The 24,513-nt window shown below is 58.2% G+C and overlaps 1 protein-coding gene across 2 annotated transcripts in view; it reads left to right on the forward strand.

Annotated features, from left to right (window-relative positions):
* The first annotated feature begins 97 nt into the window (after window positions 1-97).
* Window positions 98-24,513, forward strand: part of MPP2 (MAGUK p55 scaffold protein 2) — a 29,269-nt gene continuing 4,853 nt past the window's right edge. Inside the window, exons 1-8 of one of the 2 annotated variants that reach the window (XM_008271563.4) lie at window positions 98-229; window positions 2,765-2,827; window positions 6,724-6,842; window positions 22,497-22,649; window positions 22,751-22,900; window positions 23,223-23,450; window positions 24,146-24,277; window positions 24,361-24,466. In XM_008271563.4, coding sequence (XP_008269785.2) covers window positions 2,797-2,827; window positions 6,724-6,842; window positions 22,497-22,649; window positions 22,751-22,900; window positions 23,223-23,450; window positions 24,146-24,277; window positions 24,361-24,466 — 919 coding nt within the window. In that variant the 5' untranslated portion in view covers window positions 98-229; window positions 2,765-2,796. Of the gene's footprint in view, window positions 230-521; window positions 546-2,764; window positions 2,828-6,723; window positions 6,843-22,496; window positions 22,650-22,750; window positions 22,901-23,222; window positions 23,451-24,145; window positions 24,278-24,360; window positions 24,467-24,513 lie in introns of those variants that run through there. The other variant, XM_070060633.1, reaches the window with a different exon arrangement.

Raw genomic sequence — 24,513 nt, forward strand, 5'->3', positions numbered from 1 at the left:
GTGGGCTGAGCCCCTAACCACCACCTCTGCGGCCCCCAGCCAGCCGAGGACAGGACGCTTTCTCGCCCCCTCCCCCGAATTGCCCTCCCCGCGCTCCCTTCTGTCTCCGCCCCCTGGCGCCGCGGAGGCCTCGCCGCTTTAAGAGCCGGGCTAGCGATTGACAAGCAACAAACGCCGAGCGCCGGGCTGCGCTGGAGCCGCCCCAAGCCAGGGGCTCCCCGGGGCGCAGGTACGCGAACCCGACCTCCGGGCCAGCACGCACCCCAGACGCCTGCCTCCTTCCCGTCCTGGCACTTGGGGTCCAAACTCCCTGGGTCCCTTCCCCACAGACCCGTCTCTCTTCTCCGCCCCCCGCCCCCGGGCCCTCTTTCTGGGGTGCTCAAAGGGAAAACCAAACCCCCTGGCCCCGGACGCCCGCCCCCTCCCCTGGCTGAGCGCTCCAGAGTGGCAGCGGGAACTGGAGGAGCCAAGCGGGGGTCTGAGTACCGTCGCGGCCGCTCCCTGGGGGCTGTGCGGGTTGGGGGGACCTGGAAGCCGGGCATTACGTAAGAATCTCGCGGTTCGCGCTTCCGGGGGTGGGCGAGCCAGACGGAGGAGGCGCTCAGTCCCCGAGGCAACCTGCCGACCCCGGGAGGCCGACACCTGCGTTTCTCCTGGGAGGGGTTGAGGGAAGGGGGCGAGCTGTTTCTCCCGCCTCTCAGACCGTGGGTGGGGGGGGGGCCAGTTCAGGGGGCCAGGGGGTTGGGAGGACGCCGGGGAGCCAGTGTGCAAAGTTAGGGCAACTGCTGGGGAAGGGGGGATGAGGGTTAGAGTGAGGGGGGGTGGGTATTCAATGACCTCATCCCCCGTCTCTGGCGGCCGCGCAAGGAGCCTTCGCTGAGGCTCGAAACACGCCCCCCCCCCCAAGGTCCTAGCGCCCGGCGTGTTGGGCTGGGTCGGTGGGTGGGGGCGGCAGGTCGGCTTGCTTCTAGACCCCTGCCTCTGCCCTCGGTTCTGTCCGGCCCTGCCCACGAGCTGTGCGTCTCCAAAGCGCCTCTGTCAGACCTGTCTCCTCCCCACCTCTTTGTATGTGGATCGCTGGTGGGGGGGTGGGAAGCCAGAGGACAGTGCCTGGGACACTGGGTGCCTGGGAGAGCTGGGAGGCCAGGGTGAGGAGGCACCTGGGCCCGGGCTTTTGGAAGCCGAGGTGAGGGTTCCCAGAGACAGGCCTGGGCCCCAGACCTTGGCACAGAGCCAGGCTGGCTTGCCTGGCACCGATGTCCTCCTGTGGGCTTGGGTGGGGGTGGGGCAGAGCCAGCTGGTGCCGTGGGAAAGGACTTCCCAGGGAGAAAACGGGCAGCCTGGGCAGGACTTCTGGGCCAGGAGATTCCATGCAGGATCCTCCTGCTGCTTCCCCCTGCCAGGCCTGGAGGCTCCCTGTGCCCCTGCGGCTGCCTTGATCGGGAGGAGCAGAGTCAGCCAGGAGAGAGCCTCAGGTTCCAGGTTGTGGGGGCCGGTGGGGGGGGGCGGGGTGAGGGAGGATGAACAGGCTCTCCCCCTGCTCTCCAGGAGTAGGGATGGAGGGATTGGCCCCAGAGGCCCTGGCTGGACAGCGGCTCCTGGGCATTCCTCCCCCCCCTGCGAGCTGGCCTTAGGGGGGTGTCCTTCCTCTCCCTGAGCACCCCATTCTGGGCTCAGAAGGAAGGGGAGCCCTGCCTCTCGCCTTTGTGACAAGCTTGGGCCTGGGAGGGGAGCTGAGCAGAGAGGGTTTTACTGACCTCAGAGAGAGGTCTTCCCAAGAAACATTTTTTTAGGGGTGGAGGGAGATGAAGTGGCTGTGGCTCCCCTCCGCCCTGGGGCCCAGCAGGCATTTGGTCCTAAAGTGGGCATTGCCAGGCTGCTTCCCCTGCTCCTCTGCTGTGAGTCCCTGCCCCCTGTCATCATGGCAACTGGGGAATTAGGGTTTTATCCAGCAGCTCACGCCAGCCCAGGAAAAGGGGAGTCCATGTTTCAGGCTACCTGGAGCCCCCTGCTCACCTTGTCCCAACTCTGGGCTAAGATGGGGAGAGGGGAGAGAGGCCTTAAGAGGTAGGATATCATTCTGTCAGTTGGACACAAATGTTCTTTAAGATTTATTTAATTAAAAGCTCTTGTTACAGAGAGAGAGAGATCTCCCTCCCCAGTAGGTACAACAGCTGGGGCTTGGCTAGGCTGAAGCCAGAAACCTGGAACTCCATCTGGGTCTCCCACATGGGTGCAGGGGCCCAAGTACTTGCACCATCTTCCACTGCCTTCCCAGGCGCATTGGCAGAGAGCTGGATAGGAAGCAGAGCAGCAGGTACTTGAACTGGCGCTCATATGGGATGCTGATGTCACAGGTGGTAGCTCAACCCACTGGGCCACAGGGCTGGCCCCAGACACAAATGTTTGTAGGGCACCCGCACTGCACTGGGCCCGGGTTCCAGGGTCAAAGGAAATGGATGAGCTTCTTGCTGTCATGGAGCTTACAGTCAGGGAACAGTCACCCTTCCTGCTTTTGACTCAAGTTCTGGAGCCCCCCACCCCTCTTTTTAGGAGCCTTGTGACCCAGGGCAATGCAGTGAGCCTCTGATCCTCCTTCTCCGAGAAATAGATAGGGCATGGCGTCTGCTTCTGCACCCTCCCAGGAATCCAGGCCCCTGCTCCAGGGCCTCTCTCCCTGCCCTGCTCCGGAAGGGGAGACCCTCCCCCGGCCCTCCCTGGGGTTCTGCCCCCCTCTTTCTCATGCTTCTCTCCCCCTCTCCAGGAGGCACATTTGCAGCCCTCGCTGACCTCACCATGCCAGTTGCCGCCACCAACTCTGAATCTGGTAAGAAGGGGGCGAGGATGTCAGCTGATTCCCATGATTCCAAGGGTGCCAGGCAAGGGATTGGGGGCAGCGAGCAGCCCCCAGGCTCTTCACAGCTCCCAGGAGAACAGCCGCTTGGCCTTGCATTCAGGCAGCCTCTCTGGCCATCTCCTCCATGGGGGTCCCTGTGGGGCCAAGTCCACAGTGTGGTGTCCCCCCACCCAGCAAGTGTCGGAGGTGGGCCCCGGGGTGCTGGGGCACAGGGAGCTGGGAGTGTGGGGACAAGGACCCAGGTCGGGATGCCGGGGTCGGTTCTGCAGGAAGTTTCGGGGCCGGGGCGGAGCCGCGGGAGAGCTGGGAAGCTCTGGAGCTGCCTGGCCTCTTCCGTGATGAGGCTGATGTGGCACTGGGAGGCTGTGACAGGAAGGCAGGTCGCCGGCAGGAGGGTGTGCAGCGATGCAGCTGTGCTGCGGCTGACTCATCTGGCGTTGACCCTGTGCCTTTGAGGGTCCCAGTTCCCATGAGAGTGAAGCGATGGGACCGCACTGGAGTTCTTAGCTTTCACTGGTCCTGGATCTCAGAGAATCCGGCCCTAGACAATTGTTCTCGTGTGGACTCTTCGTGGGGGTTCGTGGGCCCCCTTGAGTGCACTCAGCGATCCCGCGGCACCAGGGGCTCAGGCTCTCTAGGGCTGTAGCAGCTACACCCAGCTGGTGGAGCAACCCTGCCTCCTGGCCTCTGGCTGTACAGCACCCCAACCCCCACCCCCACCCCGGCTCTGGGCCCTGCCCCTGACTCTGCCGCGTGTTCCCGCTCCCCATGCTGTTAGCGTGATGCCACCCCCTCTGGGAAAGTGAGCCCGCAAAGTGAACGCTGCCGTGAATGACACTGTGACAGCCTAGTTGGCCAGGAGAGACCCCTCTGGGCCACTGAGAAGCTGTCCCAATGTCCCCAGCTTCTGCAGGCTTCACCTCCTGTCCAGCCTGCTGGGCCCCTGGGGCTCTGTCCCTGCTCTAGCCTGCCTGGGCCCCACTGTAAGCGGTTTAATTAAACCCATCCCTGAGCCTGTGATTAAAGGCCTCTCAATCTGGGACTGCCCCGTAAACCCATTAATAGTGCCCGGTGGGGGTGGGGGGGAGGGGAGGAGCGGCCCAGCAGTGTGGCTTCCCTGTGGTAGGCCATTTGCTGGGGACGTGGCTGGGACAGAGCAGAGTGGCGCCCAGGGGTATGGGTATGGGTGCAGGTCCCTGCTCCCCTGGTGTGCCACCAGCTACTTCTGGCTTCCCCCGACACACGCACAGGCAGCCCTCTACTCCCACCTGGCCCCCCAAATCTAGCCATGGCCCCTACTCTTTGTCACCTGGCAGTCACTGTACTTCCTACAGGACTAATAGGGGGACGGCTGCACCCCCGCCTCTGTAGCCAGGCTATTCCTCCCCGCCCTTGCCCTTCCCTGAAAAACCCTTGCCTTGGGCTCGGCAAAGGGGGAAGCTAGCAAGGACCCGCTCCCCTCCCCCCCCCCAGTAGGTCATTGCCACTGTGGAAGGAGGGGAGTGGTGTGAGGGCATTCCCCTGGCAGAGAGACGCCAACTCTACTTGAGTAGGGGGAAGGGCCCCTTTCCCGGGGGTGGGGTGGGGTGGGGGTCTGTGAGTGGCAGCACAGGCTGAGAGCTCAGCCGTCTCACCGCTGGCATCTCCTGACCTGTGGTCTTGCCTGCCTCCTTTCCTGAGACTCCCTCCTCTCTTTGCATCAAGGCCTGGGGTGTGGGTCTGCTTTCCAGTGGAGCTGTCCCTTTAAATCTCTCCTGCATGCCTAGGTTACTGTCCCGGTGTGTAAGCCTGCCTGCTGCCATGGCAACCAGGGTGCAGTGCAACCTGGTGCCACTCCTCAGGGACCCACTGGCTGGTGGTTGCAGTGGGGCCCTGGTGGTGACCTCATGGGTGCTGGGTCTCAGAGGAGTGGGGGCACGGGGCCAGGACAATTGCCAAGTCCCTCCCTCCTGCCCACCCTTACTCCTGCTGCAGGGACGTGCCCTTGCCTTTTCTTTCCCTTCCCCAGTTCCCAGATGCCTGGCTTGCCCCCTGTTCTGGATCAGCCTGTTACCCCAGAAAATCTGCAGGAGATGGGGCGTGGGGGTTGGCCCCCTCCCCTGCCCCTGTGGTGCCATCCTCCCCTTGGGTTGCCGCACGGCTGCTAGGGAGGTTTTTGGGTTGCAAAGACGCCACGGCCTCCTGGCCGATGCCTGGGTGTTGCTCTTGGGGGCTTCCCTTGACTGAGGGGGTCATTGTGAAAGAACTGGCCTGGAGGCCTGGGCACGGGACAGAGAGCAGAGGACAGAGGGCACAGGGAGAAGGTGGCTTGGAGCGTGCTGGATAAGGGACTTTCAGGAATGAGGGGGGGCATGGACAAAATGGGCCCAGGACCCTCACCCCTTGAGTTCCGTGCTGTCTTAAGGGGGTATCACACTTCGCCTCCCCTGCCCCCAACCCTCCTCTGCATCCACAGTGATACTGAAACCGCGGGCATCGGGCCTTGGGCTGGATGCGTACTCTCCTTGCCTTCGCCCTCCTCCTGCTCACGTTCCCGCCCCCACCCCACCCGACAACGCCCGGCGCGGCTCTGCCAATCGGCAGGGCGATCAGGGCGTCCGAGCCTTGCTATTGGCTGCCTCTGCAGAAGGCGCTCCCCCGAGTTCCGCCTTCTCCAGCGCTGCCGCCTGCAAGCAGCGGTCGGGCAGCGAGCGTGTGGAGGCTGCTGCCCGGGCCGGGGCTGGGGGCGCCATGGCAGGCAGCCCAGGCAGCGAGACCTCTTTGGAGGGGCTGTCCCTGGGCTCCTCTGAGGAAGCGGAGCTCCGGAGGGAAGGTAGGGAAGGACGGGCCCTTTCACCTGCTCTTCAGCGGGATTTGGGGCATCTGGAGAGGGGGCTTGGGCGGAAGGCACCGAGCGCTCTGGTCAGCCCTCCCCCATAACTGGCAGGCTTGGGGCGGGAGGGGGTGACCCCGGAGGGGGCTCCCAGCATACCGGGCAGAATGGGAGGGGTCCAGGCTCCTTGGACAGCGCACTGAGGACCTTGTAGGTCTCTGACCAGGGCCCAGCCCAGGCAGGGGCAAAAGGGCTCAGGAGAGCAGGCCGATAGGAGACGCTGACCGTCTCTGCCAGCTGCAGCCTCAGAGCCCCCTTCTCGCCACCCCCGCTCCTCCAGGAGGAGGGGGCACTGGCGGCGTTGGGAGGTGCCGGGGAAGCAGATCTGCCCCCTCTCCTCAGGGCTTGGGTGCTGTTAGGCAGATGCAGGCGTGGGTGGCAGGGTGGCAGAGTAATGATACCCCCTGCCCATCGCTGCCCCCGGCGGGTGCATGCGCGCCTCCCATCCTCAGATCTTGGGTGGTATTGCTGTGGCCCAGCTTCTGACGTCCTCATGTCCTGACCCAGGCTCAGAGTTTGCTGACTCCTGCGAGGACTTGGTCTGACCTCTGCCTTTGGGTGCCCCCAGCTGGCCGAAGCCCTGGGTGCTTGTTTCCCCAGCTCCTGCCCGTGTTCTGAGCCTCAGCTTGGTCTTTGTGTCTTACACGTTGATTTTTACCGGTTGAGGGGGCCCTGGCTCTCTGGTGCAGGGAAGAACCTGACACCTGCTTCCCTTTCTCTCCCCGCCCCCAGAGTCCACTTCCTGCTGTTTGGAGCTTCCCAGCCTATCCAGGCTGCCATTGCTTAGGGTGGAGAGAACAGGCCACGGAAACTGTCCCCCATCTCCTAGGACCCCTGTCCCAGGCACTCAAGGGCCTGGGGTGCCTGCGCTGGGCAGGGAGGGCAGTGCTGCTGGGGAGGGGTGGTCTTTGTGATTTGGTGGGGGAGGGGCGGTGTTGTGTGTCTGCTGTGCCCTGCTGGCACCTGCGTCTGACCACCTGCCCTTTGCCCCCAGCCATGCAGCAGGTCCTGGACAATCTGGGATCTCTCCCCAGCGCCACGGGGGCCGCGGAGCTGGACCTGATCTTCCTTCGAGGCATTATGGAGAGTCCGATAGTGAGATCCCTGGCCAAGGTACAGTACTCCAGGAGGGGGCCCAGGGGCTGTGCCTGGGGAGGCACAGGCAGAATCAGGGTTGGTGTTAATGGGGGCGAATGGTGCCACAGCTCCTGCCCTAATGGCTTCGGATCAGCGTGGTGCGCTGGCTGCAGCAGCCATTGGGGGGTGAACCAACGGAAAAAGGAAGACCTTTCTCTCTGTCTCTCTCTCTCACGGTCCACTCTGCCTGTCCAAAAAAAATTATTTTTTATTTATTTGAAAGGCAGAGTATAGGGAGAGGGAAAGAAAGAGGGAGAGAGAAAGAGAGATCTTCCATCTGCTGGTTCACTCCGGAATGGCCACAACAGCCAGGACTGGGCCAGGCTGAAGCGAGGAGCCGAGAGCTTCCTCCAGGTCTCCCATGTGGGTGCAGGGGCCCAAGCACCTGGGCCATCCTCCACTGCTTTCCCAGGTGCATTAGCAGGAGCTGGATCAGAAGTGGAGCAGCCAGGACTTGAACTGGTACCCATATTGGATGCTGGCGCCACAGGCCAGGGCCTTAACCCACTGTGCCATAGAACTAACCCTGATGTATTTATTTTTTAAAGATTTATTTTTTGTTTATTTGAAAAGCAGAGTCACAGGGAGAGGGAGACAGAGAGATAGAGAGGGAGAGGGAGAGAAAAAGAGGGAGGTAGAGAGGGAGAGGAGAGGGAGGTATCTTCTATCCACTGGTTCACTCCCCAAATGGCCACAATGGGCAGGGCTGGGCCAGGCTTCAGAGTCAAGAGCTTCCAGATCTCCCACGAGGTGCAGGGGCCCAAGCACCTGGGCCATCCTCTGCTGCTTTCTCAGATACGTTAGCAGGAGCTGGATCGGAAGTGGAGCAGCTGGAATTCTACCAGTGCTCATATGGGATGCTGGTGTTGCAGGCAAAGGCTTAACCTGCTATGCCATAGCACCGGCCTACAGATTCCTTTTTTTTTTTTTTTTTTTTTTTTTTTTTTTTTTTGACAGGCAGAGTGGACAGTGAGAGAGAGAGACAGAGAGAAAGGTCTTCCTTTGCCGTTGGTTCACCCTCCAATGGCCGCCGCGGCACACGCGCTGCGGCTGGCGCACCGCGCTGATCCGATGGCAGGAGCCAGGAGCCAGGTGCTTTTCCTGGTCTCCCATGGGGTGCAGGGCCCAAGCACCTGGGCCATCCTCCACTGCACTCCCTGGCCACAGCAGAGAGCTGGCCTGGAAGAGGGGCAACCGGGACAGAATCCGGTGCCCCGACCGGGACTAGAACCTGGTGTGCTGGCGCCGCAAGGTGGAGGATTAGCCTAGTGAGCCGCGGCGCCGGCCCTCCTTTTTTTTTTTTTTTTTTAAGATTTATTTATTTATTTGAAAGTCAGAGTTATACAGAGGGAGAAGGAGAGGCAGAGAGAGAGAGAGAGAGAGAGAGAGAGAGGTCTTCCATCCACTGGTTCATTCCCTAACTAGCCACAACGGTTGGAGCTGCACTGATCCAAAGCCAGCAGCTTCTTCTGGGCCTCCCACATGGAAGCAGGGGGCCAAGGACTTGGGCCATCTTCTTCTGCTTTCCCAGGCCATAGCAGAGAGCTGGATTGGAAGTGGAGCAGCCGGGACTCGAACCGGTGCCCACATGGGATGCCAGCACTGCAGGTGGTGGCTTTTACCCACTAAACCACAGCGCTGGCCCCTTGCAGATGTCCTTTTTTTTTTTTTTTTAAGATTATTTATTTATTTGAGAGTTAGAGTTACAGACAGTGAGAGGGAGAGACAGAGAGAAAGGTCTTCCTTCTGTTGGTTCACTCCCCAAGTGGCCGGAGCTGTGCCGATCCAAAGCCAGGAGCCAGGTGCTTCCTTCTGGTCTCCCATGTGGGTGCAGGGGCCCAAGCACTTGGGCCATCTTGGCCACAGCAGAGAGCTAGATTGGAAGAGGAACAGCTGGGACTAGAACCAGTGCCCATATTGGATGCCGGTACCGCAGGCAGAAGATTAACCTCCTGTGCCACTGCGCCAGCCCACAGATGTCCTTTTTTTCTTTTTTTTTCTTTCTTTTTTTTTTTTTTTTTTTTTTTTTTGACAGGCAGGGTGGACAGTGAGAGAGAGAGACAGAGAGAAAGGTCTTCCTTTGCATTTGGTTCACCCTCCAATGGCCGCTGCGGCCAGTGCGATGCACCGGCTGCATCCGAAGCCAGGATGGCTTTCTGTCCGGCGCCCTGACAAGGGACTAGAACCTGGTGTGCCGGCACCGCAGGCGGAGGATTAGCCTAGTGAGCCACAGTGCCGGCCACACAGATGTCCTTTTAAGATCACCTGTTGTGTGTCAGGTTGGGGAGAGACCCACTGGAAGAGAGAATGATGTAGCAGTTTGGCAGTGGCAGTGATAGAGGCCAATGCACTAGGGGTTTGGGGAGCATAACGGACAGGTGAGTGCCTTCCCCAGCCTCTCGGGGCAGGGCAGGCTTCCTGGAGGAAGGGCCACTTGAGCAGAGGGTAGACGAATGGGGACAGGGCGGGCATCCTGGACCATGGGAAGAACATGAGCAGGAAGACGGGGTGAGGACAGTCAGGAGGGCTCGAGGGCTCTGAGTGCTGGTGCGAGGCTGGAGCTCAAGTGCAAGACAGGGCATGTGCGCTCGGGATGGGGGGTGCGCAGGGCACCCTCCTGCGAGCGTCCGGAGGCTTTGTGGGTTTCAGGCAGGGCTGTGATGGTGGCACATGGAACGCCCCTTTGGCAGCCTCATGGGGAACCTTGGAAGGATCACGCCCGGTGCTGGGGAGACCAGTTGGGAAAGCCAGACTGTGGTTCAATGTGGGGTGCGCTTGGAGCAGTGGTCATGGGGCTCCCGGTGTGTTGGTGTAAATTGGTGCTGGGTGTAGCAAGGTGCCTGGGATTCGTGGGCTGTGAGGAGGGTGCCCACGACTGAGGCAAGGCTGGGAGCCGGGGAAACTGGGTGGAAAAGGTAGGGCGGCCCCTCCTGGGAATGGAGTCGGGGGCGGGATTCCGAGTGAAGGTGGGGCTTGCCCCTGGCGGGCAGTGGGAGTCAGACGGGCAAGAGCCCGAGTGCCATGTCATTGGTCCAGGGTGAAGAGAAACAAGAGATGGCCTGGACCCAGGGTGTATTATGAAGGCCGAGGTACAGGGGAGGGCAAGGAGGGAGCTGGTGAGAGCAGCCCAGAGCCTTGTCTGGGGCCCAGGCTGGGAGGGGATGGAGAGGCAGCGAGAGAAAGGGCAAAGGCCTGGGGGATCCCCGAGGTCACAGTGTTTGGGGGTAGGTGACGAGATAGATGGAGCAGCAGAGGCCAAGGGCAGAGAGAGGGAGGCGGGAGGTGGGAGATTTCCCGGGAGGATGACCCGGCAATGTCGCGTGGCTGTGGTGGGCAGGTCAGTCATGGTCAGCCCTGAAGAAGTCCGGGGTGGAAGGCTCAGTGTGGGGTGGATGTGGTGTCTACGTGGGCATTGGATCTGGGGCCATGGCGGGTGTTGGGGAGGGGCAATGACCGAGGCAGTCCCCTGGGTCTTCAGGGAATGGTGGTGGGGGTGATAGCAGTTGGCAGCAGCAGCGATGGTTGGTTCGGGGGAAAGAGCAGTACAGCAGGCAGCGGGTTTTCTACAGGTAGGGTGGGGACTTGGTCTCAGGCAGGCTGTGGAGGAGGACCAGGTCCCGCTGAAGGGGAAGAGCCGAGTCCCTGGGACCCGCCTGGTCACCTTGTCATCTGTGAGATGGCTAGGGCGGGGGAGGTTGTTAGCAGCAGGAGGTGGAGAGGCTGAGAGGGTTAATAGTGAGAGGTTCTGGGGCCGGCGCTGTGGCATAATGGGTAAAGCCGCTGCCTGCAGTGCTGGCATCTCATATGGGTGCCGGTTCAAGACCCAGCTGCTCCACTTCCAATCCAGCTCTCTGCTATGGCCTGGGAAAGCAGTAGAAGATGGTCCAAGTCATTGGGCCCCTGCACCCACATGGGGGACCTGGAGGAAGCTCCTGGCTCCTGGCTTTGGATCGTCTCAGCTCCAGCCATCATGGCCAACTGGGGAGTGAACCAGTGATGGAAGACCTCTCTCTGTGTCTCTCTCTCTCTCTGTCTCTCTCTCTCTCTGTCTCTCTCTCTCTCTCTGTCTCTCTCTCTCTCTCTCTGCCTCTCCTTCTGTCTGTGTAACTCTGACTTTCAAATAAATAAATAAATCTTAAAAAAAAATAGTGGGAGGTTCTGAGGAAGAGAGAACTGAGCAGACTGGAGAAAGGCAGCTTCCTTTTCACTCAGTGACTGCGGGTTGCACTCATTTATGAAAATAAGAAAAGGTATGAGATAGATCGTGCATGTTTCAGATACCAAGCGTGTAGGCCCCACAAGGGCAGAAGTGTTCCTTGCACAGCTGCGTCACCAGGACCTGGAGCAGCCTCTGCACACAGCAGATGCTCTCTGCATAGTTGTTGCGTGACTCCGCGTGTGGCCAGAGTCAGGGCGCAAACCCGAGGATGCATCTGCAAGGCGTTCATCCTGGCCACAGTGGCTTTGTTGTTGCTCTTCTTTCTTTTTTCTTATTTGTCTGACAAGGAGAGAAGGATAGAGAGACAGACAGAGGGAGAGCCCTCCCAAGTGCTGGTTGACTCCCCAAATGCCCACAACAGCCAGGACTGGGTTGGGACCAAAGACGGGGACTCAGTCTAGGTCTCCCACGAGGGTGGCAGGATCCCAGGTATTTGAGCCATTGCCACTGCCTCCCAGGGTCTGCGTTAGCAGGAAGCTAGAGTCAGGAGCCCAAGCCAAGAATCACAGCCAGGTACTGCAAAGTGGGATGCAGGTATCTTAAGTGCTGGTCCAACCACCTGCTCTTTCTTTTTCAAATGTAGGGTGTAGGCAGCACCTCCTCCTTCCTCATTTCCATGGCTTTCCCTCCCTACAGGTAAACAATGGTTTATCTTTTTATCTTTTTTTTTTAAAAGATTTATTTATTTATTTGAAAGTCAGAGTTACACAGACAGGAGAGGCAGAGAGAGAGAGAGAGAGAGAGAGAGAGAGAGAGAGAGGTCTTCTATCCCCTGGTTCACTCTCCAATTGGCTGCAATGGCTGGAGCTACACCGATCCAAAGCCAGGAGCCAGGAGCTTCTTCCAGGTCTCCCATGCGGGTGCAGGGGTCCAAGGACTTGGGCCATCTTCTACTGCTTTCCCAGGCCATAGCAGAGAGCTGGATCAGAAGTGGAGCAGCTGGGACTTGAACTGGCACCCATATGGGATGCTGGCACTTTAGGCCAGGGCGTTAACTGGCTGCGCCACAGCGCCAGCCCCAACACTGGCTTATCTTGTCTGTAAATGAAATATCCTGTTATATATGTTTAAAAATTTTACATAAATGGGATGATAACGTTAGCCGCTTCTGTTTTTGAGACGTCTAACTCAGACAGATAACAGAGCTATTGGCCATGTATGGGTATGTGTAGATAGATAGGCTTGTTTTAACTGTAGTGTGACTTTTCTACCCTAAGAATAGAGCCCAGTTTCTGTCCCAGTCCCCCTTTTGAGAGACAGCTGTGTTGTTGTTGCTGAGTTTTCTCTGTCAAGGCCAGTGCTGTGGTGACATCCTCCATCCACCTGCTTCTGCACACGTGTGTGCGTTTCTCTAGGGTGGACACTGGGCGTTGGAAGTGCTGAGTGCAGGCATTTTGAATGCCGACATCTGTAACCTTCTGCTGTGGATTTGGGAGTTGGTTTCATTGGGGCCACTTTGTCTCTTGTCACTTTAGCTACTGCTCCTACAGGGAGACAGTGACACACGGGGGGCCCTGGAGGTGGCAGAAGCTCAGGGTCGGATAGTCCAGTTCTCATAGGGCTGGCGAAGTCATCTGGCCTGGCCCTGCCAAGGCACCCACAGGCAAGACTCAGAAGTCCATACATCTATAGCAGGCTCATTTAAAAACAGTTTTTAAAAAATTATTTATTTGAGAAGTAGAGAGGGAGAGACAGAGAGAGGTCTTCCATCCGCTGGGTTGCTCCCCAAATGGCTGCAACAGCCAGAGCTGAGCCAATCTGAAGCCAGGAGCCAGGAGCTTCTTCCAGGTCTCCCACACAGTGCAGGGGCCCAAGGACTTGGGCCATCTTCTACTGCTTTCCCAGGCCATAGCAGAGAGCTGGATCAGAAGTGGAGCAGCCAGGACTCATGCCGGGCCCAGCATGCTCATTTTTAAGTTGGTGATTTTGTGTGGCCCTGAATGATGTAAATAGCCACATGGTCCTTTGCAGGAAAAAAGATTCCTTACTCCTGGATCCAGTGATTTCTTCTGTCTGGCTGTGAAATAAACAAGCATGGAGTCCCTGTATGAGCTCATTAAAAGGAAGGGGGCAGCAGTGCTGGCATCCCATATGGGCGCCGGTTCGAGTCCTGGAAGTTCCACTTCTGATCCAGCTCTCCGCTATGGCCTGGGAAGGCAGTAGAAGACGGCCAAGTCCCTGGGCCCCTGCACCCGCATGGGAGACCTGGAAGAAGCTCCTGGCTCCTGGCTCCTGGCTTCAGATTGGCCCAGCTCTGGCCATTCCAGCCATTTGGGGAGTAAACCAGCAGATAGAAGACCTCTTCTCTCTCTCTCTCTCTCTCTCTTACTATGCCTTTCAAATACAAAAATAAATATTTAAAAAAATTTACCATCTATCTCATCAAAAGATACAGTCTCTCCCTTCACTGTCCCCACTGTCCAAGCTGGGCTTGACGATGACTTTCTTTGGATGATGGAACCTTCTTCCTCCTCCTCACCAATTTTAATGATTGTCCATACATAAATAAATTTCTACCCTGATAGAAAAAATACTGTGGTCAAAGATTCAGCTTCAGTGCTCCTAAGGGGCACCCTGAGAGGCAGCAGGCGATGGCCCAGTACTTAGGTCCCTATCACCGACATGGGAGACCCAGGTTGAGTTCCCAGCTGCTGGCTTTGACCTGGCCTAGTCCTGGCCCTTGTGGGCATTTTTGGGGAGTGACCCAGTAGATGGGAAGTCTTGTCTTTCTCTTTAAAAGAAAAAAAAAACATATTCAAGTGAAAACACTTGATTCTCCTGATGCAGTAGCCAGGGACCCACAGGAGTGGGGTCGGGTTGGAACTGTAGCATGGTGGCTGCTAACCCCTTGAGGAGATGGGCTTGGCTCTCCTTCTGGGGGTGTTGCAGGCAGTGAGGGAGGGGCTGGGCTGGGTGGACAGGTGGCCAGGGAACTGCCCCAGGAAACAAACTCGGAGAACCCTGGCAGCTTGGGGGGCGTCTGGAGGGCTGACATGGATCCAGCAGCAGGCGAGGCCAAGGTGCAGAATCCAAGGCAGGTGGCATTTAGACGTTCAGAAAAATGATTCCCACGGTGACATCTGGGAAGAACGTGAAGGCGGCGTGTGAACTAATCCACAGGAGATAAAGAAGAAAGAGTGCAGGGTTGGTCTAGAAGGTTCACTGACTGGCTGTGTGACTTATGCCCACCAGCCACTCTGAGTTTCAGTTATTTCCTCTGAGGAGTGAGAATAGTACCTGTCTCAGAGTTGCCGTGGGGCTGGATGGAGATCAAGGATGTGGGAGTGCTTTTGCAAAAAATTTATTTGGGAGAGACAGAGAGCTCCCATTCATTGGTTCACTCCTCCAAGTGCCACAGGAATCTGGGGGCCAGGAACTCAATCCGGGTCTCCCCTGTGGGTGGCAGGACCCCAGCTACCTGGGTCGTCACCGCTGCCCCCAGGGTCTGCATTAGCAGGAAGCTGGAGTCAGGGGCAGAGCCCGGGTTGAGCCCAGCTACTACGATATGGGATGTGGACATCTTTTTCTTTTTCCCAAAGATTTATTTATTTATTTGAAAAACAGAGTTTTACACACACACACACACACACACACACACAATCTTCCATCCATAGTTCACACCCCAGATATCGCCAGTGGGCGGGGCTGGGCGAGGCTAAAGCCAGGAGCCTGGAGCTCCATCAGGCTCTCCCATGTGGGACTTGAAGCAGCTCTCATATGGGATGCTGATGGCACAGGCGGCTTAACCCACCATGTCACAGTGCCGGTCCAGATCCATGCATCTTAATGGATATCTTCACTGCTAGGCCCAACGTCCACCCCTGGAAGCCATAGAGAGGTGTTACAATGTGGTCATAGCCACGGGACTGGAGTTCACAAGGAGGGTGGGCCCAGCCAGCCAGGGCCCTAGAGGACTATGTGTCTGGAGATGTTTCTAGGGGAGACTCTGATGAGGGACATGGCGGTAGTGGGGAGCCATATGTCGGTCACTTGGGCTCCATCACAAACCGCCGCTTGGCTCGGTTCAGATCTCCTGCGTTTGTAGGTGGGTTGGGTGGGCTGGGATGGCTGGGCCTCTAAGGTGGTGGCCCAGAGGTCTTCGTGGCAGGAGAAGCCCCAGGCCCTTACCAGACATCACATCTGCTAACGTCACATTGGCCAAAGCCAGAGCTGTGCTTGCTTGACTTACCCAAGAGCCCGGCTCTTCCCTGCACGTGGGAGAGTCGCTCTCCCTCCTGGCGTCCCACGCTCAGGAACTGCCTTTACTTCTGAGCTATTTCGTGAGGAGGCTGGGCTCCATTGAGGACTGCCTGTTTCCTGGCAAGATCAGCAGGGTCCGAGTGGGAAGGCGGAGGGAGTGCTTTGCAGAGAGACGGCCGTGTTGTGGTTCTGGAGCCGCAGCGGGCAGAGCTGGGCACTGGTACTGGCTCTGCCAGGACCTCGCTGTGTCCCAGGCCCGGGCTTCTGCTCTGCGGTGAGCCTGAGCTCCTGCCTGCGGGGCTGGTTTTCGGAGCAGAATGAAACACATGGTTGCCACAGAAACGCCAATCGCTGTCCTGGTCCTGGGGTCGGTGCCCCTAATCCTGCAGCGCGTGCTGTATCACTTGATGCAAAAAATAAGAGGAAGTCTTAGTGTAATAACAGTGAGGCAAAGGCAGCAAGCGAAATAAGTGCTCACTTAGTAATATTACGTGAGAAGGTATCAGATCCCCAGGGGTTTTATTTATAAATAGCATGATTGCCTTTATAAAAATTTTATTTATTTATCTAGAAAGGCAGAGGGGGAGAGGGGGTGTGGAGAGAGACAGAGAGATAGAGAGAGTTGTCTGGACCAGGCCACAGCCAGGAGCCAGGAACTCCATCCTGGTCTCCCACATGGATGGCCGGGGCCCAAGCACGTAGACCATCCTCTGCCCTCTCCCAGGTGCACTAGCAGGGAGCTGGGATGGCAAGGGAACAGCTGGAACGTGAACCACAGCTCCTATATGGGATGCACGCGTCCAAGCTGCAGCTTAACCTGCTGCGCCACAACACCGGCCTCTGCCTTTCCATTAAAAACTGAACTCATTTCAGGGAAGTGTAGCCTCATGGGAGGGGTGGGTGAGCAGGTGCGAGAGGCATGTGGTGACATGAAGGAGGTTGTCGCGCTGTGTCCTGGTTTGGGTGGTGGGTTCTTGAGCCTTGTTGTAGCGTTAAAAATATCTGATTCAACATCACCTAACCACAGAGAAGCCTGGCCCAAGCCAGCGACGAGAACAGATCAGGGTCCGGGGGCTGCGTCTGGGTTTCTGAAGCCCCAGGGAGTTGTGCACTGTGCTGCTGGCTGGGTGTTTTCAACCATGCGGGCAGAACCCGTTCCTCTCAGCCTGCAGAAGTGGTTCGTGTTTGAGTGATGGACTGCTGGAGGTCTCCCGTGGACTGGGAGGGTGGGGTTTTGTGTCTGTGGGTAGGATTCCCCGGGGGTGGCCACAGGAGGAGGGATGGCTCGGCTTCTGGGAGGGGTGGCAAGCGGCCTAGGAGGCCCTGGCCCCCTGTTGGTCAGGCGAGTCTCCTCCGGAAGCTTGTCCTCCATCTTGGGCAGAAGGTGCCAGAGCCCAGCCAGCGACCTCTCTCACACTCAGGACACCTGGGCCACAGCTGGCCCCGCTAGGGCTGCCTTGGTGACACTGCTGCTGCCTGAGCGTCTGTGCTCAGCTCTCGGAGCCCCAGTGTCTGCGCGCTGTCCCGGTTCAGCGGTGACTCCGGCCCTCGTTCAGGGGCACGTGGGCTGTGTGGAGCTGAATGATGTGGGCTTGGTGGAAAACTCTTCGGGGGCTGGTCCTCGTCCCCAGTCCACTGCCTCACCCCTAGCAACGTGGCCCAGCCAGGCCGTGAGAGGGCATGTGAAGCGCTGACCGTCCTGCTGGGGGAGCAGATGGCAGAGGGCTCAGCCTTTGCCGAGTATGCTGTGTGCCTGGGCTGCGTCCATCTCACTTACTCCTGGGGTCAGTAATTCCCTAGGAGGTATAACGGAACTCCGCCCCCCCCTCCTCAAAAAATCCTGCTGTGCAAAATTTAAAAAATGCATCCTGCACCCTCCTTGTCCATCCTCGCACTTCAACAACCTCCTTCCGCCCATCCCTCTGCCCTCCTCCCTCTGTCTGGAATTGTTTTGAAACAGGTCTCAGACATTATACAGTTTTATCTGTATCCAGTATAGAGTATATCAAGAGATAAGGATTCTTTTTGGAAAAATAGTCATACTGCCATTATCATCCCTAAGAAGATAAACAATACCTTTCTTATGGATTTTTATTTTATTTTAAATATTTATTTATTTATTTGAAAGAGTTACACAGAGAGAGAAGGAGAGGGAGGAGGGAGGGAGGGAGGGAGAGAGAGAGAGAGAGAGAGGGAAAGGGAAAGGTCTTCCATTTGCTGGTTCACTCCCCAATTGGCTGCAACGGCTGGAGCTGTGCCGATCTGAAGCCAGGAGCCAGGAGCTTCTTCTGGGTTTCCCACGTGGGTCTAGGGGCCCTGGGACTTAGGCCATCTTCTACTGCTTTCCCAGGCCGTAGCAGAGAGCTGGATTGGAAGTGGAGCAGCCAGGACTCAAACTGGCACCCATAGGGGATGCCAGCACCGCAGGCTTTACCCGCTATGCCACAATGCTGGCCCCCCTTATGGATTTTTAATAAATGGTATTGGGACGTCTGGCAGTTTTTTGAAATTTGCCAGAATCACCCATACCTCATGTTGTACATCAGAATGGACCCCAAGAGGATCAGAAATCTAAATGTGGAAATGTAAACCGTGGGGCTGGCGCTGTGGCGCAGCCAGTTAACGCCCTGGCCTGAAGCGCTGGCATCCCATGTGGGCGCCGATTCTAGTCCCGGCTGCTCCTCTTCCGATCCAGCTCTCTGCTATGGCCTGGGAAAGCAGTAGAAGATGGCCCAAGTGCTTGGGGCCCTGCACCCATGTGGGAGACCCGGAAGAAGCTCCTGGCTCCTGGTTTCGGATTGGCACAGCACCGGCCATTGTGGCCATCTGGAGAGTGAAGCAGCAGACAGAAGACCTCTTTCTCTCTCTGCCTCTCCTCTGTCTGTGTAACTCTAGCTTTCAAATAAATAAATAAATAAATCTTTTTTAAAAAATGTAAACCGTGTGCATCCTAGGAAAAGACATGGGTATGTGATGAGGAAAGCCCCACCTACTTAGAATTACGCCTCACAATTCAGATGACCAGGGGCCGGTGCTGCGGTGCAGCGGGTTACACCACTGCCTGAGTGCCGGCATCCCTTACGGGCGCTCTCCAGGGGGCGCTCGAGTCTCAGCCGTGTGATAGGCAGACATCCCACGGTGGGCTGAGCCTCCGCGGTGTTTCAGGAGGACCTCACCGCCTGCGCTGCTGGGCGGGCGGAGCAGCCCGGCCCGTGGAGGGGGATTTGGTGTGTTTGCTGCTTGCCCCGCAGGGGTTCTGAGAATTCACTTGGCAGATGCTCTCCACAGACAGAGAGCGCTATGCCAGGCTTCTTGGGCTGCAATGTGGTTGCAAAATATTAGGACTCACCTGGATGCCTGCTTAGATGCGGGCCAGGACTCCAGTCAGCCTGGCGTCAGCCGCTGGCACCAAACAAACAGCCCCAGCGGCAGAGCTGCTCAGCTTTCTGCCTTCTATGCAGGAAGGGAAAGACGGATAGGACATTCCATAAACTCCGAGTGACTGGCTCTGGGCGTGAGTGTGAAGGGGGGGATAAGGACACAAGTGAGACTTGTGCTCATGCCTTATATAGATTTGGAATGAGCCATGGAGATGTTGTCATATTCAGAAAATAAGATTCAGAAAAGAATGAAAAAAGCAAACTCTAAATTAAGGGCAGATGAGCAAATCTCATCTCTATAGCAAATTGTTGGCATAGTCATTCAGAAAAATGAATTAATTCAACATTCTGGCTGTACCCCCTAGGAGAGCTCAGCCTTAATGGGATGCCATTTCATACAGTAGCCACTAGCCACCTGCTGCCACTTGTTTAAATACTTGAATTAAAATTTTAAAGTATTTATTTTCATTGTATTTGAAGGGCAGAGAAACATGAAGGGAGGGGGACAGACAGATCTTCCATCTGCTGGCTCACTCCCCAAATGCCTGCAGCAGCTGGGGCTGGGCCAGGCTGAAGCCAGGAGCCCGGATCGCAGTCCAGGTCTCTCATGTGGGTGACAGGGGCCCACGCACTTGAGCCATCACTGCTGTTTCCCAGGGAGCGCGTTAGCAGGAAGCCGGAATTGGAAGCAGAGTAGTCAGACCTTGAACCCAGGCACTCCAATATGGGATGTGGGCGTCCCAGCTGCTGCCCCAAATGCCTGCCCCTTAAGTTAAAGCACTTGCTATGGCCTGAGTGTTTGCATCTCTTGCAAAACTCATGTTGCAACGTGATCCTCAATGCAACAGGATTAAGAGGTGGAGCCTTTAGGCAGTGCTGCGTGGGATTAGCAGCCTTACAGACAGGCTGGAGGGAAAGCTGGCTCTCTTTGCCGCTCTGTGCCGCACTGTGCGCGCCCGTGTGGAGCTGCAGCACGCAGGCCTCCCCCAGGTGCAGGCATTTGGCCTGGTGGGTAAGAGGCCCGCTTCCGCCCTCAGAGTTCCCGTGTTCAGCCTCAGCTCCTGGCTTCAGCTTCCCATCAGTGTGGACCCAGGGAGGCACTGCTGCTGGCTCAGGTAATTGGATTCCTGCCGCCCAGTGGGAGACCAGCATTGTCCTTCTGGCTCCTGGCTCTGGCCACACCCAGCCTTGCTTATTGCAGAATCTGGAGAGGGAACCGGCAGAGGACAGCATTTGCTCTCTGCATTCACCCACCCCACCGCCCCAGTAAATAAAACATTAACAAAGAAGGCGCTCACTAGACACCAAGTGCCGGTGCTTTGGTCTTGAACTTCTCAGCCTACAAAACATGAGATAATTTCTGTTATATATAAAGTTCCCAGATATTTTGTCCGAACAGCAAAAACAGACTAAGGTAACAAGTAAACTAAAATGCCTGAGTTCAGTTCCTCAGTCACATGAGCCACACGGCAAGTGCGTGGCAGCCACACATGGCCAGATGTTGCCGCCGATGCTCTGGGCTCCTCCAGACGAGGAGATCCGGAGGACGGGGAGTGCAGGGGAGTCTGGATTTTCTCCTGGTGATCTGCAATGGCGTTTCCATGGCGATTCCGAAGCTGAATGCTGAAGGGCAGAACGTGGTCCTTATCGGGAAGTGCGCTCTTGCGGAAGGAGAAGGGATGATCCAGGGAGATGAGGCGCTCCCTGAGGTCTTAGCACGGAAACTCCACCCCCTGACGCAGGGGGCGCTGGCTGCAGACCTTGTTCTAAACGCCATCCACCGAGCAGTTGCTGGCTCCAGAAAGTGTCAGACCAGCCTGTGCCGGAGGAGAGTGCCCGAGCACTGGTGGGAATGGGCCTGGGGGACGCAGGTGTGGGGCAGAGACATCCAGCATGCACTGAGCCAGTGATGACGGTGATGATGATGGATTAGAACACAGTGCATTCAAACTGGCGCGACAGTGAAGGGGCAGGGAGAAGGGAGGGACTTTCTTGGAGTAGAATGCCAATAAATGTAACAGGAGTGATGGAGTTAGATAATCACTGATTTTTAAAAATGTTTTAAAACTATTTCAGGGGCCAGCACTGTGGCATGGCAGGTAAAACTGCCCCATGCAGTGCGGGCATCCCATGTGGGTGCTGGTTTGAGTCTTGGCTGCTCCACTTCTGATCCAGCTCCCTGCTAGTGTGCCTGGGAAAGCATCAGAGTATGGCCCAAGTCCAGTGGAAGATGCCCCAAGTCCTTGGGCCCCTGCACCCAAGAGAGACCTGGAAGAAGCTCCAGGCTTCTGATTTCAGACCTGCTCAGCTCCAGCCATTGCAGCCATTTGGGGAATGAAACAACAGATGGAAGACCCCTTTCTCTCCCCCCCCGCCGCCTTTTCCAATAAATATTTTTAAAAAACTGGAGAGAGGGGGAGAGAGAGACACAGAAAGGGCATGCTCTCCCATCCCCTGGTGCACTTTCCAAATGCCTGCAGTGGCTGGGCCAAGGCCAGGGCCAGGAGCTGGGAACTCAATCCAGTTCTCCCACATGGGCGGCAGGAGCCCTGTCTCTTGAGCCATTGCTGCTGTGTCCCAGGGACTGCATGGGTAGGAAGCTGGACTCAGGAGCGGGAGCCAGGACTTGAATCCAGGCACTTGGATATGGGAACCCGCACCTTAACTGCTAGGCCAAATGCCAGCCCCACACCCCCCCATGACCACTGGTTTTCACCCTCAACATAATAATGATCTGTGGAGATAAGGGCCACACTGGAGGCTAAATCCGTTGGTGAAGGCTTGTTAGGAACTAGGACGTTCACCTGGTCTCAGCCAAGGGGCGTTTGTACGCGAGAAATGTGGAACTCACGCCTAAGCGACTCCACCTAGGGCCCATGGTGAGGAGGCGACCAGACCCAGCTGTGGACCATTCTACACACCACTGGCCTGGATTTCCAGAAAATGTTCGAAAGCCCAGACGTCATGGGGTTTATTCTAGGAAAACAGAAAGATGTGATGGCCGAGTGGGGTGTATGGGCCTTGGCTGGGTGCTGGATCAGAAAAGAAAACCCTCACGGGTGTTTCTGAGACAGCTGTGAACACCTGTTAGATTCCTCCTCTGTTTCCCTGTGATCATGGTACCGTGGTTTATGTAGCAGACTGGTTTTGTTCTTAGAACATCCGTGCCAGAGTGCTTTGGGATGAAGGGTCTGCAGCTCTTCAAATGTCTCAGAGGGGAAGGGCCTCTTCCCCTAGGTCCCTGAGGTGGGCGGGCTCCCCCTTTCCCCACCCACCTAAGATGACTCCTCCCCACTGGCTTCCTTTCACCAGTCCCCCCAGCAACGTGTCCTGGAGCCCTGAGGCTGTAGATTAGCAGCAGGTAGGAGGCCCTCTCCTGGCTCCAGATGTGAATCGATTCCCCTCTTCCTCGCTGGCTGAGGGCCTGGGGACCCAAGTTCAAGTCCTGGTGACTTTGGGGAAGTTACTGACCTCCTTGGCCTCCTCATCTTGGACCACAGGGTCTCCAAGGCTCCGCCCACCCATGACCATTGGGTGAAAAAGCTGTCCTTAAACTCAGATGTGCTCAGGGTGTTGGGAGCCAGGGAGGTTAATTTTTGATGACCCTCTGTGGCAAGGGGGTAGAAAGGAAGGGCTGCCCCGTGGCTTCTCCCCTCCCTAAAGTGGCTCCTAATCCACCTCAAGGTGGGGGATGGGAGTCCCTACACCTCTGAGCCCTCCTCTGGGGGTGCTGGTGTTGGAGGGGGCAGTGCTGTGGCTGGGACCTGGGACCTGGGGCTGGGGCTCCTGGGAAAGCGCCCAGCCTCACCTCTCCTGCCCCTTCCCCACCAGGCCCACGAACGGCTGGAGGAGACGAAGCTGGAGGCTGTGGGTGACAACAACTTGGAGCTGGTGCAGGAGATCCTACGGGACCTGGCTCAGCTGGCCGAGCGGAGCAGCGCGGCCGCCGAGCTGGCCCGCATCCTCCAGGAGCCCCACTTCCAGGTTCCAGCCGCTGGGCTGGGCGGGTGGCAGGGGGAGGCGCCTGGGGGAGAAAGGACCACAGGGCGTGGTCCCATAGTCCCTTCTTCCCACCACCTCCCCAGTCCCTCCTGGAGACGCACGACTCTGTGGCTTCCAAGACCTATGAGACCCCGCCCCCCAGCCCTGGCCTGGACCCCACGTTCAGCAGCCAGCCGGTGCCTCCGGACGCGGTGCGCATGGTGGGCATCCGCAAGACGGCTGGCGAGCATCTGGTGAGGGCAGTGGGTAGGGCCGCTGTGGGCGGGGCATTGGGAGGAGCCAGCAGGGGACCGGGAAGGGCAGGAGTGGGCTGAAGATGAAGGGGGGTGGTGGTGTTAGCTTTGCCCAGGGAAGACCTCTGCCACTGTGCACACAGACGCACAGGCACAGGCAAGCTGTATCAGGACCCTCTCCGGGACACCCGCGTCCCTCTCCCATTAGCGTCCTCTGCAGGGTGGCGGAAGAGGGCTTTGTGGGACAGGGGTGGGTGGGGACAGACATGGAGGGGCTGACCCCGGACGGTGGGGCCTCACCCTGCGCGCCCCCATCCCCCAGGGCGTGACGTTCCGCGTGGAGGGCGGTGAGTTGGTGATCGCGCGCATTCTGCACGGGGGCATGGTGGCGCAGCAAGGGCTGCTGCACGTGGGCGACATCATCAAGGAAGTGAACGGGCAGCCGGTGGGCAGCGACCCCCGCGCGCTTCAGGAGCTCCTGCGCAGCGCCAGCGGCAGCGTCATCCTCAAGATCCTGCCCAGCTACCAGGAGCCGCATCTGCCCCGCCAGGTGTGCCCCTCCGCCCAGCCCCTCCCGGGCTCGAGCCCAAAGGGATGGCTGCGCCTTCCAGGCCTCCTGGAGCTCCTCCCCTCAGCCTGTTCCGCTGGGGGCAAGGCGAGACAGGGAGCAGGACCGGCAGGCTGGGGGCTCCTGACCACGGCCTCCCACAGGCCTGTGTTCGCGCTCGGGCGCTCGTGCTTGGGCACTCGGCCGCATTACGCATTGGCACCCGTGCGCATGTGCGAGGGACATGCATGTGTCCCCTGCCTGGGGCACTTGAATGGCGTGGTGGTTTCGTGGACTTACGTGCCTGTGTGCGCGTGCACAGGGTGCGGTCGTCTGGTGTCCTGGACAGCTGCCTCCCGCTGGGTGGGTTGTGGGGTCTGGCTGCTCAGCCCACCTGCCCTGTTGGCTCTCTCTGACCTCTGCTGGAGGCTCTCCTCCAAGGGGAGTGGGGAGAAGCAGGGGCCTGGGGATGGTCCTCCGCTCCTGGCCCCTACCCTGGCTCTCCTGAGGCCCGCGGTCTCCGCACCCTGCAGTCTGAGCGTCTTCGTTCTAAATGTGAACGGAGACAGAGGCAGGGGCATCACCCTCTTGCATCTTTGTGGTGGGGGTGGCGGGGAGTGGCCTGTGTGACCCCCTCTCCCCAACGGAGCTCACCTCCCTCGCCCCTCCCCCGACCCTTCGCCCATGCCTGGGTCCAGGTGTTTGTGAAATGCCACTTCGACTACGACCCGGTGCGAGACAGCCTGATCCCCTGCAAGGAAGCCGGCCTGCGCTTCAGTGCCGGGGACCTGCTGCAAATTGTGAACCAGGATGACGCCAACTGGTGGCAGGTGTGGTCCCTGCAGGTGTGGGGGAGGGGCTGCCAGGGAGGGGCCCCTCACTCAGGCAGGTCTTTGTCCCATGCCCGGGGCAGGCGTGCCACGTGGAAGGTGGCAGCGCTGGGCTCATCCCCAGCCAGCTGCTGGAGGAGAAGCGGAAAGCGTTCGTGAAGCGGGACCTGGAGCTGACACCAACCTCAGGTACGAGGTCCCCTCCCACCTCCCAGCCCTGATGGGGGGTCTGGGCG

The sequence above is a fragment of the Oryctolagus cuniculus genome, chromosome 17, assembly GCF_964237555.1.
Source record: "Oryctolagus cuniculus chromosome 17, mOryCun1.1, whole genome shotgun sequence".
Taxonomy (NCBI): Eukaryota; Metazoa; Chordata; class Mammalia; order Lagomorpha; family Leporidae; genus Oryctolagus; species Oryctolagus cuniculus.